Raw genomic sequence first — 22304 nt, 5'->3', positions numbered from 1 at the left:
TCCAGTTATGACAGTTCACATAACATACACCACATTGTAAACATCTAAAAAGATAACTAAACCTTAATCAAGAAAAGAAATGCACATGTAAACTTTACTAAGATAACATATCTCATCTATTGTATTGGCAAAAATCCTAGAACTTGACTGTAATCACTATTGAGAAGGTTGTGCTGAAACATGCACTTTCATACATGGGTGATGAAAGTACAAATTTACACACATTTACTACGGAAGGGAATTTGGCATTATCTATCAAATAATAGATGTATTCACCTTTTGACTGAACAGTTCTAATTCTTAGGAATTTCTCCTGCAGATACACTTGAACACTTATGAAGAGACATAAGTGCCAGGTTATTATTCTCTGATGTGTTATTTCTAATAGCAAAACGAAGCAAAAAAGTCAATGTAACAATACATATCTATCAATAGAGGAATAGTATATTCTGCCATAGAATATTTTACAGCTTTCTAAAGAGTCAGGAATTTTCTATGTAGCAATATGGAGAGATCTCCAGGATAAATCACGCTAAACAAAACAAAACAAAAACAAGGAAAAGCAACGTACAGCCTGTGATAGCCAGCCTCCAAAAATACCCTTAATTATCCTCATCTGGTACACACAAACTTGTTAATCACAGCTAGTTTGTATAATGAATAGCATGCGATGAAAGTGGTGGTGCGTGAATTCTAAGGCTTGTCTAAAAGTGTTGCAGCTTTTCACCTTGGTCTCCCTGACTGGGGAAACCTGTCACCGTGTCATGATGACACTCAAGCAGTCCTGTGGAGAGGCCCACATGGAGAGAAAGTGAGGCCTCCCACCAGTTGCCCAGATCAACTTGCCAACCACGTGAGTGAGCCACCTTGGAAGTAGATTCTTCTCAAACCTTAAGATGACTGCAGACCCAGCTAGCATCGGATTGTGACCTCATGAGAGAGATCCTGAGCTAGAACTGCTCAGACAAGACATTTCTAAATTCCTGACTCATAAAAATTCACAATAAATATATTTGGTCTTCATCCACAGTTCCTGGCTCACAGTTCCCAAACCCTTGGGAGTTTCCTAAACTGTAAGACCAATGGAGCATGTTTTGTTACAGTATTTTGTCTCTTGTCCTCAATTCCTGAAAAAATGCTTCAGAGCCATAGAAGTGAAATGGGTGCCTTGTTATTCGTAACAAGCCTCTTTCCACAACAGTTGGGTTTATGTTAATGAGGTGATTTTGGAAAGTAAGTAAGGATGGGGCTGGTTATCAGGGGAACCACCTTGATTAGAGGGTTGGAACTTTCAACCCCACTCCCTGATTACCCGGGAGGAGAAGAAAGTTCTGGAGGTTGAATTAATCACCAATGCCTAAGGATTTAATCAACCATGCCTGTGTAGTGAAGCCATCATTAAAATCCAAAAGGAGGGGTTTCAGAGAGCTTCCAGGTTGGTGAAGCAGAATGCCTCTACGTGCCGCCGTGCTGGGCTCCAAACTCCAAGAGGACTGAAGTTTCTTTGTTCTCAGCCTCACCCTGTGAATCTCCATCTGGCTGTTGATTCCTGTGCTTTAATATCCTCGGTAATAAACCACTCATCTGGTGAGTAAATTGATTTTCTAAATTCTGTGAGCTGGTTTAGCAAATTAATTGAACCCAAAGAGAGGGTAGCAGGAGCCTCTGATTTATAGCCAGTTGGTCAGAACAACATGGACTTGAGGCTGGTATTTGAGTGGGGGCCGTCTTGTGGGACTGAGCCCTTGTGGAATCTGATGCTATCTCTGGGTAAATAGTGTCAGAATAGAGTTGACTTGTAGGACACCCAGTTGCTGTCGGAGAATTGCTCGTTTGTGATGTGGGGGAAACCACATAGGTATTGGTTCCAGAATATTTAGGTTTAATTTAAAAAATAAAAGTTAACATTTAAAAACAATCTAAATTTCTTGTAAAATCCATATTTTCAGCGTTTCTTTTTAAAAAATATGATATTCCATAAATGCTGGGCTGGCCTTTTGACTAGCAAAAAACAATTAGAGCTGAGTTGTGGCTTTTTACGTGATATATACATGTGTACTACACGAAGTCCACATTAATTTGAATGTTCTATCTGGTCTTGTAGGTATTTAAATATGTGGCCCCCACTTCAAACATTGAAAGAAAGCTTTCACTTGGGTTCCCCTGTGAGTCTTTGCTTCTCCAGGCTAAAATATCATAGGTTCTTTTTTTAAATTTATTTCTCTTTTTGTTTCCTTAATTTTGGTCTTGAAAGGAATTCCATCAAACGCTTGCAGAATATTCACCCTCAGGTAACCAGTAAATTTGTCTTTGGGGAGCTGCTTAGGGAATCAGACCCTGGCTTCAGGTTATCAGAGTCAGGAAACCTGCATTCTAGTCTCAGCCTTGAAGCTGTTCCACTCCTTGCCATGCAAAGTCTGGTCCATGGGCCAGCAGCATTACCTGGGAGCTGATTAGTAATGCAGAATCTCGGGCCCACCTAGATTTGTGAATCAGCATCTATGCCTTAAGATCCCCAGGTGATTCATATGCACATAAAAGTTTGAAAAGCGCTGGTCTAGATGATAAGCTCAAGGAAGGCAGGGTTTTTTCTGTCTTCTTTATTATTTTATATCCACAGGACCTATCTAAAGTTTAGCACATGATGGCTGCAAAATCCATGAATCTTTCTCTGACCTTGAGCATGTCCAAACTTCTAGGGACTTTGTAAACTTCCAGGGACTTAATTGTAAAGTGGTGTAGGGAGAGAGGTGGTGAGTGGAGATGGGGTCAACCTTCAATGGTTGAAAAACTGACGTGAACATTAGAATCACAGGTGGTTTTTATATGGTTGTCTTTGACCTACTAAGTCAAAAGCTCTGAAGATGGGTCATAGGATTTGTATGTTTTAAAATTTCCCTTTAAGTTCAATGTTTATTACAATAGCATATATTAAAAAATCTTTAAATGTCCCTCAAGAGGAAATGGATAAGTACAATGTAATACAATTCAGAAATTTAAATGAATGAAATAGAGCTACACATGTAAACATGAATAAGCCTAAAAAATTTTTTGCAAGAAGAAACTTGCAAAGAAGGTGTGAAGTATGGTGCTCTTTATTTAAAGTTTAAAAAGTGCATATGTTTGTAATAGAAACATACTTATGTAGTAAAAGTGTAAAGTCCTAGATGGGAAAAATAAACACCAAGTTCAGGGTAGTTATCATACGTTCTTTATCTGATTTGGCTCTTATCACTCTTCTCTGGACTTCTAATTTACCAATGTTCCATTTATTTTATCTGGCTATTTCAGAATGGGGTGGATGCAGACAGTATATTCTGACGAATGCAATTTATGACACCCTTTGCCTTTTTTCTTTTTCTTAACCAGAGAAACATAGGTAATTGACAACAGCTTCCAGGGCTATTATCATTAGAGGGCTGATTAAACCAGCCCTTCTCCATTTATCGTTTTCCAAAAGCAGTTATTTGAATTTAAATGCAATGAATCATACTAACTCTTCTAGTGGTGGATATTTTATATCTTTTTGGATCTTCTTTGTCTTCATTTAGGCTGATAGTATTGAAAGGGCTATTAAGGGAAAATAGACTGAGACAAAGTGTTAGCAGCTGGATGGCACTTACACTGTCTGTCTTCCTGATGACGTTTAACTGTGAATATCCTCTTTAAAAACTTTCCTTTAAAAACAAGCAGGGACAGCAGGGGATTTTGACTATGTGTGAAGACTCAAGAGAATTAAAGTGTGCCTGGGACCCTGAACTTGGGGATCATTTCTAAGCTAAAATTGGTGACAGCAGAATTTGATGCTGTTCTCTGAAAATGCAGTAGAAATTTGTGTATTGATAGCATATGACAATAGTGCTAAACTTTCTATTTTGAAAAATATAATTTTTTCTCAATTCTTTGGGATTTTCCATTAGACAATAATATCGTCTATAAATAACGACCATTTTGTTTCTCCCTTTCCAATTATGGCTTTTATTTCTTACCACTGTGGTTAGAACCTCCAGTAGCATGTTGATGAAAAGTGATAATAGTGAGCATTCTTGTCTGTTTAAGGGAATGACTAACATTTCATCGTTAAATATGTCATCGACTGTTATTTCTTTTGTGCATACCCCACAAACCTAAGTTCCCTATATTCTAGGTTTATCTCTTTTTTTCCCTCCCATGCATCCATCCTTCTTTCATTCCTCTTTTGTTTCTTAAATGAGTGACTTTTATTATTTTTTGCATCCATTGAGATAATAATTCTTTTTTTCTCCTTTAATTGGTTAATGTGTTTAATTACATTAATCAAAAAAAATTTTTTTGGGGTGTGCCATGTGGCTTATGAGACCTGAGTTCTCTGACCAGGGATTGAACCTGGGCCCAGGGGAGTGAAAGCGCTGAGTTCTAACCACTGGACCGTCAGGGAATTTCCCATTATTCAATTTCTAATGTTAATCCTCCCTTGCATAACTGCCCTCTTGGCCTAATTACCAACCAAAGGCCCCACCTCCAAACACTGTCACATTGGGGATTAAGTTTCAACATATGAACTTGGGGGAACACAAAAATTTGATCCATTGTAATGACCTTTTAAGTCCAATATCTCTACTATCTGATAGTGTGGTTCTTAATCTTGGTTTCTTAGTTTACTAGTTCAAATTCTTAGGAGGAATGTGGCGGACTAAGCTTAGTCTATGGGTTGGAACTTGGGTTCGGTGTAAATTCTTGGATCAATCAACTCTGGCCCGAGGGGTGGGTCAGACCCTTGTGGTTCCAACAAGGTCGTCTAAACCACATGGAGATAGAAATTTTCCCAGAAAGGGGAGGTAGGCCATCAAACCTATCTTCTACCTCCCATTCAATCCTTAAATTGTCTTAGTGTTGTCTTCAGAAGGTTAAGGCATTGCAGGTATTACTATCTACCTTTGTCCTGCCAAGCTCAACTGTAGGCGTTGGGGGGACCTTCACAGGCAAGCTCTGTCCCGCCCATTTCTGAATCAATGTACACAGTGTTAGCAGTACGTTGAGGAGTGTCCTATGTCTGCCAGCAGGTGGAGTCTAGAAATTAGCTGTAAGCGAAAAGTGTCTGTCTACCATGCTGGTCTCCCCTCACCACTTACTAAGGTTTTTTTTAATAGATATAATTGATATATTAATTAGTTTCACGTGTACAACACGATGATTAGATATTTGTATATAGTGCAAAATGATCACCACAATAAGTCTAGTTAACATCAACCAAGGGAATGGCCACAGTCTAATTCTCTTTCCTTCCAGAAGTCTCCTCCTTGCATACTGCAACTTATGTGGTCACCAATGACCAAATGAACATGAACTTGAGCATATTGACAAGGAGATCTTGTCAGTGCCATCTCTGTGGCATCTGAGCTACAGCTCCAGTGAGTGTCCCGCCACGTGCACATATTTCTCTCTGCTGCTGGGCTGTACACAACTTGTAGAAGAAACATGGGATTCACCTTGTTTGTGTTGAAAATAAATATTTATTGAATGAGGGAATTAATAATGGATAATCAATGCTGAGCAGCATCTCTCTTGATGGAAAAGTTTATGGGCATGGAAAATGTTCCTTGATCAGTGAGTCCTCAGAGTCGTGGTTCCCAGGAAGGCACCAGTGCCAGGTGGTATCAGGCATCTTAATCTCGGCTCCCCCCATACACTAGTGGAGGACACCTGAGCCCAGAGCAAGGGTTTGGAACGGAACTTCTCTCTTAAAGTGAGTAGGAATAAGGCTCCAAGGAATCCTTTCAAACACTAGGGCAGAGCAGGGGTGAGGGTGTGAAGGGGTGGGAAGAAGGGGAGGAGGAAGAAGGATGTAGGAAGTCAACAGGGAAGAGGGGGACCCCCACCCCCTAGTCACCTCCCCTGGGGCCCTTTCTAATTGGAAATCCCACCCTGGAGCCTGTAGCCTGGGTTCTGTACGACTCTTGGCTGCATCTCTCACCAGGAGTGGTTAGTTTACAAGAAGGATTTGAAGCCTTCAGTGTCTCTCACTTAATACAGCAGCTGCTGTGACAGCCACTCCATTTGGACAGCTCATTTCTGCTCCTGCATCCCAATAGAGGCAGCCCTTGCTCACCTCCATTTGTCTAAGGAGACTGGGCTCCTTGGTGGGGGAAGGGAGACCATTTACTGTAAATTATTCCATTAGAATCAGGAGTAAGAGCGGTTTCTGCCATTGTCTGACAGGCTAATCTCAGGGCAGCTAGACATGGCTGTGAAGGTTGTTTGTTTTTTTCTGGCTGCACCATGGGGCTTGTGGGATTCCCCACCAGGGATCGAACCCCTGCCCCCTGCAATGGAAAGGCAGCCACTGGACCACTAGGGAATTCCCGGCTGTGAATGTTTAACCTGCAGAATCCATTAGGGCCATCAACAGGGAGGGGACAGCAAATATAGGGGAAAGCAGTTAAGGGGTGTGGCCTGACTGGAGCTTCAGCAGCAGCCCTAAGACAGGGAGGAGGCACCTGAGGAGTAGGTGATGGAGGATGGAGTGGGAGGCAGAGTAAGGCAGTCTGCGTGGCCCTCACTCATGCCTGCCCCTCAGGGACTTCTAATACATTGGTTCTCAACCTTGGATGCTCACTGGAATCTCAAGGGACTTTTGCAAAATGCTGATACCCAACTTCCACCCTCTTTTCCACGTTCTGATTAGATTGGTCTGGTTTGTGGCCTGCACATCAGGTTTAGGAAGCTTCCCAGGTGAGGAGGCTGTGAAAGGTCATCATCTCTTTCTTACCACCATACCCAGTTAATCAGGGTAAATTGATTCTATTGTATACCTTAAATCTCAAGTCCGTTCACTTTCCTGTTGTCCTACAATCTATCCTAGAGCACTGAGGTCTCCCCATGTCTAATCTTACTCTTCCACTCAACATGATACGTTATTTGAATGATCCTCATAAAATGTGAATCTAATTATGTCACTTTCATATTAAAACTCTTTCAATTTTTCCTCATTTCCTTTTGGAATAAAGTTTAAGTGGCATGTCATGCTTTACAAGTCCCTTCATTAACCTCTCTCTCTCTACCATCCCCTCTTTTTGCACTCTAAGTTTCAGCCATCCTAAATCTCTTTCGGCTCCTCCAAGGTAGGATGCTTTTTCTCCTGGCCTCTACACATGCTGTTATTCTCTGGTCACAAGCCAAGCCATCATCTCCAAGCTAACTCATTAAGTCTTCAGTTCTCAGCATTAAAGTCTCTGGGAAGCTTTCATCCCTGCTCCATATACCAGTCATCCCCACACACCCTCTAGAGCTGCTGACTGGCTTGGCAATTACAGTGAAGAAACCAGAGTTCATTCTATTCGTCTCTATTGTGAAGGTTGTTCCTATGAGATCATGCAATATAGACAGAAACCTAAGCAGTGCCAGAATTCCTAGGATTCTTGTAAAAATAAGTAGAAAAATCCAACAGCACCAGCAGAGTGAGAATAGCAGGAAACAGCCTTCAAATCATGAAATAACTTTAAAAAGTAGACTTTTATGGAGAAAAATGTCAGTAAGCACACAGATATTATAGCACTACAAGATTATTTCTAAGACCAGTGACTTAAAACAACAGCAAATTCATGATGAAAATGATTCTAATTAGAAAATTAATCTGATTCAGTAATAACCAAAATAGGATCTGCAATATGACTTTCCACAATTTCTCAAGTAAGATTCCATCTAATAGTACTGTTTATACTTAACGTACACTCACATTCATTTCTTACAATTTATGAATTTAAGTTTCAGCAAGAATACTTTTTAGTGTTTGGGTTATTTTAATATATGCCAATTATTTTGTAAAGGCTAAATAATTTCAGGGTTAAATTACTTAAGTGAATTTTCAGTAATAGCATTTTTAACAGAATAAAAACATGCTTCTTTTGAGAAAATAAAAATATACACTAAACCCAATACAAAATTTTAATAAAATAGAAAGTAAGGAAATTTGAGTCATTATGCACACATGCATGTGTGTGAATTTATATATATATATGTAGTTTGCAATAGCAGAAATATACTTCTGCAGGATGTAAAATGTACTCAAGAGAACGACAAGCACAGGATATAGACATTATAAGGGCAAACTCAATAAATTAGTTAAAATTTTATCACTCAGTAATGAGAGGCCAGTTTACAGTGATGTGGCAATGGTAGCAAAAGTAGTAGGAAGGAGCTAGCACTCACCGTATCTAATAAATAAAGCTTAGTGATCCATTAAATATTATGATACTATACAGGATCAAAACTTTCAACACTTATGTAGATCTTTAATTGATATCTTTCAGATAAGCTAAATAATCTAGGTAGGTAAGAAATTGCCTGCTGACATCATATTTTAAAGGAATTACCTTGCATAGGGAAGTCTACTCAATACTCTGTAATGAACTATATGGGAACAGAATCTAAAAGAGTGGGTATATGTATATGTATAACTGATTCACTTTGCTGTACAGCAGAAACTATAACACAACATTGTAAATCAACTATACAGTAAAAATTAATTTAAAAAAGAATTACCTTGGAAAACTGAAAAAGCTTCATAAGAGCTGCACAGATCCAAAATATAATACAGTCTCCAAAAATAATGGAAAATATTGTCTACCGTCTTGCTGTCATTCTGGCTGCATTTTATATCTTCAAAAAAATTTTCACAACTAGGGTATATATCTGGACCCTAACAAGTTTATAAACATTGTAAATATGGCCCATTTTCTTTGTAATTATCTTAATGTGCTTTTGTGTAAAATGATTTACTAAAATATTTAGGTTTTTAAAATATAAAAATTAAATAAGTACTCCCACCATTTACTTTATCTCAGAAACTAGACTTGCAGTTGAGCTCTAGAAGTATTGAGTAGTCATAGGTCATTTCATGTAGTCTCAAGGCAGAAGGAAACTAACAGAAAGATGAGCATCAGTTTTACAGTAACACACAACACCCAAGATATGGATCTAAAGATTAAGCACATATTCAATTATTTATTCAATGTATGTGACCTTTAGAGCTCATGCTATTTCATTTGTTCTTTATCTTTGATAGGATTAATTGCATTTGATTTTTGTATTAAGGCGAAAGACAGACATCTCCTTTTCCTTGGCTTTAATTAGTCTCAAATTTAAGAAGAGAGAATAATGCTCATTTCATAAAAGGTTAACATTGATATTAGGACATTTTTTTTTCTTCTGACAAATCTGTGCTGTGTTTATATTAAAATAAATGTTTAAAAATACTAATCCTGAGCAAGAGTTAAAATAAGAACAGTTTTGACTAAAGAATAAAATTCCTTCATTGTTAAACCTAAACAGCTTTAAAATTCAACCATGGGATATAAAGTCAGTAAGACTGGAATTCAGACTTCTGATGTCCACGGCAAACCTGAATGCTCTGAGCAGAAAGAACACACACATAGTAGATTAAAAAAAAAAACAGTAAAAAGCATCAAAAATTGATGCACCTGGATTTTGTTAAATATAACAAAGGTTACTCAGTCCTTCATGGATAAACCTAGCTGGAGAACAGCACTGAACGGTATACTGCATTGAACAGATCCCTCAGAAAGGCAACGCTGGATTTCTTTTTTATAGATAGGCACAGACATTTCCCCCCCAAACATTCAAAGACATAAAAGACACATTTGGAAGTACAATATGAATCATGTTTTTTGGTGGCGTTTTTTGTTTTTGGTTTTTTTTTCAGCTGTGCTGCTCAGCTTGCAGGATCTTAGTTCCCTGATGAGGAATTGAACTCTACTAGGGATTCATGGCAGCGAAAGTTCCGAGTCCTAGCCACTGGACCGCCAGGGAATTCCCATTTTTTGTTGTTGTTTTTTAATCCTGTCTTCAAGAAAGGAAAAGGTTCTGGCCACTTAGGAAACTAAAGTGAGTCACTTGAGTTTTTAGTTATAGCTCCCCCCTCATGAAAAATAAGAGCCTTCTAGCCAGCAAAGCAGTATTATGACAAAGTATTAATATTTATACACCAGTAAAGGCATTAAGTAAGGGCTTGGCAACACAAGTCAACTGAAACCAAGCTCCAAGGATACTTTTAGTCCGTGTGGTGAAAGTGCATGGGAGTGGGAAACTGCCGGCACAGCAGGGATCCTCTCACAGTGTTAGCGCCTGTCCACCTAGGTGCAGTCAGTTCCAAGCCAGCGTGGTGAGCACTAGGCAATGACGTCGGCACTGAGCACGGCCCTCAGGGCTTCTTCAATATGCCTTTTCTTTTATTCCAACTGTCTCTCTTCCTCTTCATCTGCTTCTTCAATGACCTGAATCTCATCTCCTTGAGGTAAGGAAGAATTCTCCACCTGTAGTTTATTCCCATCAGCTTTACATTTCTCTTCTTCCTCTATGATTTCCTTCCATATCTTGTGGTTTTCGGTGAGATGGTGCATTAGCTGACAAAATATTCGCCGTCTGCCTTTCCTTCTTTGTGGTTCTGTGAAATTTAACACATGTGTATTCTAATCATAGCAATATGATTCAATCATTCAATAAGTATCTGAGTGCTTTATACATTCCAGGCATTTATCTAAGCACTGGGGTTATAGTTATAATAAGATTAAAATAATCCTTGCACCATGGGGCTCTCTTTCTAGTGGGAAAACCAAGATAAGCAAAGAAGCAAGACACTTGTGTGTTAGATGGTGTTAAGTGTTACTGGATAAAAATAAAGAAGAGAGGGAATTAGGGAAGATGGGGTGGGGTGGGAGTTTCAAGGAGAAGGGAGGATGGTACTGATGATAAATAACAATGCAAAGTTAAAAACCATCCTTTTTAGGGATTTTTTTTAATGTATTGAATTAAACACAATTATCAAAATTTTGGTGAGTACAAATAATTTTTAGAAGCCAATCAACTTTCCCAAGATGACATCAGATGGTAATGCCAAAATGCCATAAGATTACTCTTCACTATGCTACTCCTGAATACAAGGTAGGGTGGGGGTAGTACTTTGTTATCTTGTTTCAAGCTGTCTTATCTGTTCTGATTTATAGCATGCTTGGGAAACAAACAAAAAAATTAGCTAGATATAATTTAAATCCTACTTTAAAGAGCAAATAACTGATTTCATTTTTAGTTACAAAGATGACAAATGTCTTTTTCATCTTCCATTTATACTCACTGATTTATATAGAAAAACTATGCATTACGGTTTGGTAGTTCAAAGCCATAATGCCACAAAACTTGGTTTTCCTCTTAGAGTCAGATAATGTGTATTTTCCTCCTCTCCCAACTGTGTTGAATGAACTATTTCCCAAGTCTGTATGAAGGGCATGTTAACAGGGGAGGGTGGTGTGAAGAGGGGTTAGGCAAAGGAGGACTAGCCACTAGGACCAGCCAGCTCACGTAAGTTCAGATTTGGCGACAGCCCCATCATGTGTGCACAGGTAGAGACTGCTGAAGTGCACTGGCTGGAGGACAGCACTTCCAGAGATGCTACTTTAACTAAGAATGCTTGTTGTGTGACAGCATTTGCGTGGTACCCAAGCAGTAGTTACTCAAAAGGAGACTATTCAGGCTGAACATTTAGATAGTACTTACTTAAGATATAACTACTGAATCTGTATCTTAAAAACAAATCCAAATTAAATGGACATTTGCAGGTAATTAATAACATTAAAGAAATGACAGTATCCTTATATCTTACTAGGATTTAGGTTGTCTTCTATTTCTTCATCCTCTGTATCTAATTCTTCACCATCTTCTTCATCATAACAACTTTCAGTATCATCATCCTCTTCTGCTTCTATCCACTGACCCGGTAGCAAACCAGCAGCATCATAGGAGTTACACAGGGGACCCACTATGTGAGTGATAAAAGATTCCTGGAGTTTTGCTAGTTGAGGAGAAGAACGATCCATGAAGGGACTGATGGGCAAACCAAGATTTGCTTCTTCATCTCCCTGATCATATTAAAAAGAAAAGTATACATTTAACTGTTGAAAGAACAACCACTGAGCTTTGTTAAAATTATCTTGAGGTTTTTTAATAAGCACAGTCTAACTCAAAATAATTTTTACAAAGAAGTATCAGTGAAATTACTCTGTCATTCCAACTCAAAGAATTTCTCTACTATTTGAGAAATCCTTAACAAGACTTTATTCTCACACCCCCAGTCAACCAGTACGGTTGATATTCAGGTAGCAAGAAAAATATACATCTTTTAAAATAAATTCAGCAGGGCTTCCCTGGTGGCGCAGTGGTTGAGAGTCCTCCTGCCGATGCAGGGGACACGGGTTCGTGCCCCGGTCTGGGAAGATCCCACATGCCGCGGAGCGGCTGGGCCCATGAGCCATGGCCGCTGAGCCTGCGCATGCGGAGCCTGTGCTCCACAACGGGAGAGGCCACAACAGTGAGAGGCCCACATACCGCAAAAATAAATAAATAAATAAATACAGCAAATTTGCTAACAAACCAAAATTATATTAATAGAATATATAAATTCTATATAAATTACCAAAATTCTATAATATCAAATATAGATCCTCTTTCTCCTATGGGGAGATGATATAATGGAATCATTTTTGTTGTAGTTGTACCTCAGAAGTACAGAGTTGAATTTTGCAAATGCTTTCCAATGCCCTCCCTTTTTTTTCTAACAGCAGAACCCTTTAATGAATCTAAATCAGAAAACTCAATATGTAAAACAGACAAAAGTAGAGCTATTGTGGTTGAGGTGAGGGTTCACCCCAGCTGCCTGCCCTGTGATACCCTCCCACTTGTGGTCCCTAGGGTTCTGGAGAGCACAACTGGAGATCAGACAGATGTGGTTTCAAAACCTGCTTTTGCCACCTACTACCTGTGTGGTGCTGGGCAAGCTCTATGCCCAATTCATGTGTAAGATGTGAATAATAATCTACAGGGTTGCTATAGGATGAAAAGCAATATTATATAAAATGTCGAGCACAGGGCTGAGCGGTCCCCAAATGGTACTATTAACACTTTAGTGCCTACTGTCTGAACTGGTGGAGGGTGAATACTCTCCACAGTGCACAAGTTCTGCAAGCAGGCAGTGTCTATCTGTGCTGAGCCAACAGAGCCCTAAGGAGACAACCAGAAACTGTCCCATGATTCACTGTCCCATGATTAAAAATCTTATATGGCTTTATCTTCTGTGAGGATGAAAATTATTAATATTTACAAAAAATATCCAGGTGGGTTTATCCACAGGATTCTACAGTTTCATACATTTGACTTTTAAATAGGAGCTAGGCTTTTCTAAGCCCATGGCACATAATGGCTATAGGAGTATACATAAAGATAGAATAACTAAGGTAATAAAAAGGTAAAAGGTTGGGCCAGGTTAGAAATTTGCATCCATATCTGAAGAAGGTTGAATAGCAGAACAAGACTGAGAAGGAATTCTGATGGTTTTGATGAGGGTTGACTTTCCTATAGGTTAGTACATTTAACCTTCATGACCACTGTGTGGTAGGATTATCAGATGGCATTTTTCTCCTTTGACATAAGAATAATGAATAGAAAGATTAAGTGAAACTGTCTGAAATATTATATTGTTTTTAGTGATCTGGAATTATAATAGTTTATTGAGCACTTATGTGTCAGGAACTGTTCTAAGAACTTTACATAAATTAATTCATTTAATCCTCACACAACCTTATAAGGTAGGTACCATCAATATTCCTATTTTCTCAATGAGGAAACTGAGGCACAGAACTTACCTGAGGTCACATTGCTGGCAAGGAAGAAAGAGGAGCCAGGATTCAACCTCAGGCATGGCTTCCAAGTTTGTTTAATAAGAATTAATTCTCTATACTTTAAAAATATATCATAAAATGGGTCTAAATGAAATTTTCTAATGTTCTTTCACTGAATTAGTGGGTTTTCTAAAATTGGCATATACGACCACTTTCTTATTACCACTGTTTGTACAGATAATATAAAGACAGCATTTTCCTTAGCATAAAATTCTTTTGTGAACCTGAACTGAAGCCTGAGGCAGTCTTCAATTATCTTTGAGAATGAGGATGGGAATATGCAAACATTACTATACATACTGCAGTCTACAAATTAGGGTAAATATTTATAACCATTTATTACCCCAAATTACATATAATTTAGTTCAAATGTATCAGTGAAAAGTATTCTAAGATTATTGTTAAGATTTTACTAATCTATTTTCATGATTACACAGTATGGTATTTTGTTGACTTGTAAACAGCAGAGTATACACTATTGTACAGGGATGTTCAGCTAAGGTGGGTGAAAGACACTACATTTACTGGTCATTCAATACAATCTGGGTGTGACAAGGTATAACGGATAAGTGTGCAGTTTATAGGCTCACCTTCATCATTCCTACTAGAGTAGCAACTCTTGGTAAAGAAAGCCCTGTCACAGAAGTCTCACTTGGTAAACATCTTGATCTTTCCTGATTAGTAGGTCTAGTAAGGATTCCCAAGGAATGCAGTTCCAGTCAAGAGGATGTATTTGTTATTTTGGAGATAATGAAATATTAGGCTTCTGGGGAAATCAGTATTTTTCTACATTGTAGGGAGCCTCAAGATTGGACAGAAAAGTGGTAAAGACTGCAAAGTGGTAGGATTATTTTAAAGACAAGATTAAAAACATATGAGAAAAGAGCATGTTTATATTTTTGAAACTTGAAAGCCACTAAATATCTACTTTGTCCCCATTTCTAGTGCTAATTTCTTACCCTTTGCCAGGACTTTTACGTAGTTGATGTATCTAAGGCAGTCTTTCTATAGCAGAGTTGAAAATGGGTTGATACTTTAAAAATACAATCTAAATATACCCTGAATCAATTAAACAACTTCTTCTGGAAATAAATTATCCTAGGCTATAGGTTTTCAGGATTGAAAGGGACCTTGGAATCAATATGTAGTCTTTCCTTAGCTCTAGACTGGAGTACATTCAACCCACTCCAGATTGGCAATAAACTATTTTTGTTTTTAAAATTTAAAGATTAATTTGTTTATTTATTGTTATTTTTTAAATTTTTGGCTGCGTTGGGTCTTTAGTTGTGGCACATGGGATCTTCGTTGAGGCATGCGGGATCCTTCGTTGTGGCGTGTGAGCTTCTTTCTGGTTGTAGTGTGTGGGTTTTCTCTCTCTAGTTGAGGTGCACGAGCTCAGTAGTTGTGGCGTGTAGGCTTAGTTGCCCTGTGGCATGTGGGATTTTAGTTCCCTGACTAGGGATCAAACCCACGTCCCCTGCGTTGTAAGGCAGGTTCTTTACCGCTGGACCACCAGGGAACTCCCTGTTTTTAAATTTTAGAAACAAAGGCAAAGGAGCTGAGAAAATATTAAGACCAGAGCAAATGCAACCCATTTTTGGTTAAAGCAACTCATTTCAAGCATTTAATGTAGCTATCCAAACCCAAAGGGTAGTGTCTTCAGATGGCAGAAAAGTCCACCAATCTAAAAGTCCCACCAATCTAATGTTTCAACTTACCTGCTCATAAAATTCATTGACAATGCCTTCTGTCCATTTCAAATGCAAGTCTCGAACTTTTGTTGGGCCATTTATATCTGCCAGTTTGATGCACACCTGGCATACTAACAGGCGATCATTTTCATTACTCCATTCTATACCATTACTGTTTACATCATTGGCCTAGTTTGGAAAAACAGAATTATTTTAGGTGCTGAGGGCACAGGAGTTTTTTGTTGTGGGGGGTTTTTTTTGGCCACACCGCACGGCCTGTGGTATCTTAGTTCCCCAACCAGGGTTTGAAAGCGGTGGAGTCCTAACTCGGCAGTGAAAGCGTGGAGTCCTAACCACTGGACTGCCAGGGAATTCCCCAGTTTTTTGTTTTTACCAAATTGTCTTAAAACTGTTTCCTGTCCAAAGGACAGGAAGGAATTTCAATAAATGCTTCTTTTAATTGGTTTGTGCCATAACATGTACCTCTATGGGTTAAATTTCCCTTTGAAGTGTCATTTACGGTTTTGTTTCAATGGAAGTAGAGCACTGTACAAGCAGAACAACAAACCATGGGTTTCAATATTTGTGATTACCAGAGAAAATTGTAATTTGTGTATATTAACACATTCGTATATAATATGATATAATATAAAATGTATATGCAAAACCAAATCATATAAGAATTATAACTATTTCTGTCTCAAAAAGGAACACTTAAGGATCTAACCGTAAAAGACAACATGCTATATAGCTGAAAGAACACAAGTCTTAGAAGCTAATCTCTATGGTTTTAAATCCTGACTCAGAATGATTTACTAATTCATTGCATAATGCTGGAAAAATTACTTAAGCTCCTTGAGTCCACCCTTCTTCATCTGTAAAATAGGAAAAATATCAATCTAGCCATATTGCCATGAGGATTAACAAAGAAAAATTCACAGTTCATAGTAAATGCTAACATTGTTATTTAAATAAATGCTAGTTATCAGGCAAATTAACATGCCTTTCAAGAACTCAAATTTCCTCTTGTAAGAAATAAAGTGAATAGGCCAGATCAGTGGCTTTGGAACTTTATTGTGATGGTAGATTTTTTTTTTGGCATCTACCCCCCTCTTTTTTCTTTTTTTTGGCTGTGCTGCATAGCTTGCAGGATCTTAGTTCCCCCCCACCAGGGACTGAAGCAGGGCCACGGCCAAGAAAGCCCTGAGTCCTAACCACTGGACCACCAGGGAACTCCCTGGCATCCACCCCTTTTGTTAAAGGAACTCTTATGTAGACCACCACTACAGAAAACAGTTAAAAGAAAGGCGAGCTCTTTAGACTGAAATTGTGTAGTCTAGGGAATTCCCTAGACTAGGGAAGTCTGCACTTTCACTGCCGTGGCCCAGGTTCAACCTCTGGTCGGGAACTAAGATCCGCAAGCCTCGCCCCATGGCCAAAAAAAAAAAAAGAAAGAAAAGAAAGAAATTGTGTAGTCTAGAGCCCCACTCATGTGACATTTTTCTGAGAGACTACAGAATAGAAATCTCTGAGGAACACAGATTCAAAAGTTTTGGGCTAGATAATCTTTCACCTATAAAAACTTCTATTTACTCTGACTTAAGCACTTAAGTGAATTTTTATTAAATAAAAAGTTAATAGAGCTATACAGCGATGAAACAAGTTTAAAGAAATTTCAAATTTCTTGCTGATTTTTATAAACATTTTACCAATATCACAACAGTGACATATATAGGTCTCCTTCCAGGAGGCTGAATCTAGTACTCCTTTGATACCTGTTCCTCTGCCCTGAAGGTACACCTTCCTTTAGGGCACAAATGTTATCAAGAAAACGATTTCCTGCCTGCAGAAGGTGGGGCATCCTTCCCTCAGGAATCTAAAGCAGTGGTTCTCAACATTTTTTCACCCCAACTTCTGAGGGATAGAACGTGCTCCCATTAGTACCATCACACAAGGGCAGTGATTCTCAATTCCACAGTGAATGTGAGCTCAGTGAGGACAGGGACTTCCATCTGCTCATTCCTTATTCTTCACTAGGACGATTGCATGCAGTGGGCAATCCCAATAAACAGTAGTTCAATGAGTGCCTTATTCTCACGTACTTCTCCAGACCCACACCAGCCAGTTAAACACTTAATAATATAAAGGGAAACAGGTGAAGCAAAGTAGGCATAACTGGCTTCTTAGAAACACATCTTTAACTTCATAAAATGCCTTACTTGGCACTGTGCACAACATTCTCAAATCTGTCCCTAAAAGCTTCAATTGACATAATTGGAAATGTAGCAAGCAATAGTATTTTTGGACATGTTATAATTTTTAAAAAATATTGGCATATATATTGTATTATGTCAGACTTATCATGACTTCATGACTTCAGATTTATTCTAACTTAATGTTAAAAAAATACCTTTTGGAATGGCCTAATCAGTTAGGTAATCTGACTGATAGAACCTGGCCATCCCCCAAAGAAAAGTAACTTTTCAATTACCAACCCGCTTTTTTGCCCAGTATAACTTCCTGTCCCCTTGTGCCTATAAAAGTCTTTCATTTTATACTGGTCCTTGGAGCTCCTTTCTGTTAGACTGGATGCTGCCTGATTCAAATCAGCTTTTGATCAAATAAACTCTCAAAATTTAAAACAAAACAAAAAAATAACTTTTGTCAGTAACACTGACAATAATTTCTGCTTTTTAAACCAGGAATTAATTTGCATAACAAACCTTGGCATTGAATTCAGCAAGGAAATCAAAATGCTTTTTAAGATCTGTGGCAAGGATTGCTTCAATGACTAAAAAACGAAAGCGCTTGAATTGCACATTATCAAGATTAAGAAGGAAGTTGTACTCTGGACGAGAAAGATACAGATTCCAGGCTGATGCAGCGTGATGATTTTCCAGAACAGATCTGTCGTTGTACAAAACTGCCTAAAAAGGAATAAGAAAAATGAGGCAGGCATCTCAAAGATACTGAACTTTAATAATAAACAGAGTTAGGATCAGGTTGGAAGAATACAATGAGTACCTACTACATGCCAGGCATGTTAGTACCTGTAAAGAAGGGTTGATAATTTTATAAATGAGTAGACAAGTGCAAAGAGGATAAGGTACACCTTTCCAGCATTCACAGCTAGTAAGCGAAAGGGTAATTTGTCTCCAAAGTTCATCTTTGCAGACACCACGCTGCCTACCAAGAGATGTAAAGTGGATATCTGAGGTCAACTTCATTAAATCAGTGAACCTTCTCAGATAAAGCTTCTGTTAATAAAGTCATTAGGGACAGACAGAGCAGGTTTAGGGATATATTACTGTTCTTTAGCCAGCATGGAATACTGTGCATGGTGAGTCAGAGACCCACAAATATGAGAAGGGCACATCCTATACTCCCAACTGACACAGTGCCTGGGAGTCAGAGAAGTATCAAGCAGGTAAAAGCACAAATTCTCTGGTTCAAGTGGTGTAGATTTATTCACTTTTTTTCCACTTCACTCTAGTGGAAGACCCTGAGGTACTACCTCAGTAGTCTAGGATTTGGGAATACAGATTTTAAAAACCACTGGACTATATAGAATTTTTAAAGCTTCTTCCATCTCTAACAAGCAAGCAATTTTTAAAATTATTAAATAAGCATAGTAATTATTAAAAGAATTCTCATAGCCAGTGCTAACGGCTGAGTATAAAAATTAAAACGTTGTCCCTATTTTCATAGAGCTTCCTGTCTAATGGAAAAGGACAGATAAAAATACTGCGCAATCTCAGTTAAGATGCATATTCTGAGCCTAATTAGATTGTTTTACATATTTGTGAAAATTAGCTATAGTCTAGATTTAAGCATAGATACATACCATTTGATTTTTTTTTTTACATCATTTATTTTTATGTTAGCAATGATATGATTTAAACTTTGCAGTGAGTCATAAAAAGGCTGGAAACAATCTGTGTCCACCAATGGATGAATAAAGAAGATGTAATATATATAGACACAATGCAATATTTTTTAGCCGTGAAAAAGAAGGAAATCCTGCCATGGGTGGACCTTGAGAACATTATGCTAAGTGAGATAAGTCGGCGAAAGACAAATACTGTATGATATCACTTACAAATAATCTGAGACTGAACTCTAGATACAGCAGAACTAGGTTGTTACCAGAGGGTGGGGGAATTGGGAGATGGTGGTCTAAGGGTACAAATGTGCAGTTTGAAGACAAGTTCTGGGGATCTAGTGTACAGCATTGTGATTATAATTAACAATACTATATTATATAATAAAAAACTGCTAAGAGACTAGATCTTAAATGTCCTTACCACACACACAAAGTTAATTATGTGATGTGATGGAGGTGTTAGCTATCGCTATGGTGGTAATCATATTACAATATACGTATCAAATTGAAACATACATGTGAAACTTCAAAGACTTCCTAAGGGGTCAACTTGCATTTAATTGTGATTTAACTAATTCATGCTTAAATCTAATAAAGACTGATAAATTACCAGAATAGCTTTGTTCATGAAGAAGTAATCAAACTCCCAGCTCAATAAATTACAATGTATAATGAGTGTCCTGTAAAGCTAGCTGACTTAAACTCTCAGCTAGTGAGATCAGTAAAAAAAAAAATTGGTAATTCAGAATTCCTGCAGCATCCAAATTACCCTTTGACCTTACCAAAGAAATATAAAATGGGGACCAAAAGAAATCTGAGTCAATATTAGAATCTAGAAATAATCACTATACTGGAAGCTTTAAAGACATGGTAAAAGTGGGAATGGATTGAGGAAAGGCCATCTAAGTCATTGCATAAGAAGGAAAAACCCACCTGGAGAGTAAGTAGAAGGAGTCCCCTGCTGGACCCCAGTCAACTCTCTACCTCATGGCTGAGTGGAGGCAAGAATCATGGAGCAGTAAGGAGGCAAATTCTGCTTTAGAAGAATACTGGAAGCTTGCACATAGAGCAACAAGCCAAGCTTAAACTCTGTGAGGAAAACATTCCAGGTAAAACAGATAATGAAGCCTCAGCTGGCTTTTACTGAGAGCGCCATGACAACTAGAAAAGGAAGACAGTTTCCCCCCTAATTTAGAGCTGCAGTAACTAATATCCTCTGAATTTTGCTAAAGCAACTTGCTACCTGCTTTCTCTAGTTATGGATCCCATCCTTATCTCCACAAGCAAATACTTCTCTAACATGGCAAAGCAAATTAGTTGATCATAAAGTTTACTTTTACCCTCTCTGAATCAAAAAGATTTGAAAAGGGGTTTAATATAAACTCTGACGTAATTAATCTTAACAAAAACCCATCAGACATAAAGACTTTGATCAAACAGGAAGACTATGACAAATCTGAACAAATGTCTCCTTTTGAAACACAAGAAAAAGGAGGAAACAAAAATCTCTAGGTCATAGTCGTAAGATTAAAAGAAGGTATTTTAATTTTTCTGAATGAAAAATCTTGGATTAAGAAAGGCTGTTTTCATTAAAAAAATAATATTCCTAACTTAAAAAAGAATCCAATAGAGGCAGTAAACAAATTAGGTGCAGTAGAAAACAATGAAGCTACTTTTTTTATAAAGAAGTACTTCTCTTTAAAGAAATAGTCTTGATGAACAGGTGTCATCTGGGGATTCCTTTACTCTCAAGTTCTGGGTTCTAAAATTTCTGGTAATCCCATTATCTTCTAAGACCCTTTGTCTTAGTTATCACCCTCGTTTTGCTAAAACACATTTTTATGTAACTTTCTCAGATAGGATGGATGGAACATGATTTTTAAAAATCTTTGCATACCTGAGACTCTTTATTTTGCTCTTAACACTCAACTGTAGCTTAGCTGGATACAGAACTCTAACATGAAAATAATCCTTTTATGCCAGCACTATCTCTTCCCGTTTTACTTTTTTCCTAGCACTTATGTCATAATCATCTCTGTCTTTTACACACACACACTTATTTGTTTTTTCTTGCTTTACTAGAATGTAAGTTCCATGGGGGCAGAATATTTTTTTTGCCTGTTTTGTTCAATAATCATAGTATGCATTGAATAGCCTTGTGTATGTTTTATTGCTGAGTCTCTTTAATTGGGAAGGATGAGTAGGAATCCTGTAAACATGGATGGGGCCTGTTTACCTAGCAGGTTTTGCTTTAGAATTACCAGTGTGATTTCAAAAATGAGAAGGATTTACTCTGGAGTATTAAATCTCTCCTGGCCATTTTCTTCAATATCTAAGAGATGTGTTTTCTGCCTGGAAGTAAATGCAGTAAATACAGTAGCTTTGCTTAAAGGTGTTTGGTGTGTGTTATGTGGGAGGCGTGTGTGTGTAGAGCAGACAAAGGCAAATTGCATCAGGAGTCTCTAGGGTTCCACTTAGGCCTCAGCTCCCTTCTAGTATACTTTTTTTTTTTTTTTTTTTTGTGGTACGCAGGCCTCTCACTGTTGTGGCCTCTCCCGTTGCGGAGCGCAGGCTCTGGATGCGCAGGCACAGCGGCCATGGCTCACGGGCCCAGCTGCTCCACGGCATGTGGGATCCTCCCGGACCAGGGCACGAACCCGTGTCCCCTGCATCGGCAGGCGGACTCTCAACCACTGTGCCACCAGGGAAGCCCCCTTCTAGTATACTTTAATCTCGTAATATTTGCCCACATGTTTTTCATTTTCCAGAAACAGTATGAAATTCTTTAACCTACTGGTGATAATATCCTCCCGCCAACTCCTCTCTGTTGTAATGAGCTTCATCCCTTACTAATATTTTGATCAGGAGGAAAAGGAGAAAAATGTACTTGTTTAGTCACCATCTTGATCTATATTTGGGAGGACAAACATTGATGACTGTCTCAGATCTACCATTCTCAAAGTTTTGTTTACTTTTACCCCAAATCAAAATATTCTACAAACTCTA

At 38.2% G+C, this 22304-nt stretch overlaps 1 protein-coding gene across 1 annotated transcript in view; it reads right to left on the bottom strand.

Moving 5' to 3' along the window:
• Positions 1-1617: 1617 nt before the first annotated feature.
• The window catches only part of PDE3B (phosphodiesterase 3B), a 183510-nt gene continuing 162823 nt past the window's right edge, over positions 1618-22304 (bottom strand). Inside the window, exons 13-16 of the mRNA XM_060018547.1 lie at positions 18139-18342; positions 15443-15604; positions 11654-11909; positions 1618-10441 (exon numbers count right to left, since the gene is read on the bottom strand). Coding sequence (XP_059874530.1) covers positions 10227-10441; positions 11654-11909; positions 15443-15604; positions 18139-18342 — 837 coding nt within the window. The 3' untranslated portion in view covers positions 1618-10226. The remainder of the gene's footprint in view (positions 10442-11653; positions 11910-15442; positions 15605-18138; positions 18343-22304) is intronic.

Source organism: Delphinus delphis, chromosome 8 (genome assembly GCF_949987515.2).
Source record: "Delphinus delphis chromosome 8, mDelDel1.2, whole genome shotgun sequence".
Taxonomy (NCBI): domain Eukaryota; kingdom Metazoa; phylum Chordata; class Mammalia; order Artiodactyla; family Delphinidae; genus Delphinus; species Delphinus delphis.
The sequence above is the reverse complement of the archived record's forward strand: the minus strand, read 5'-3'. Positions and strand labels throughout refer to the sequence as shown.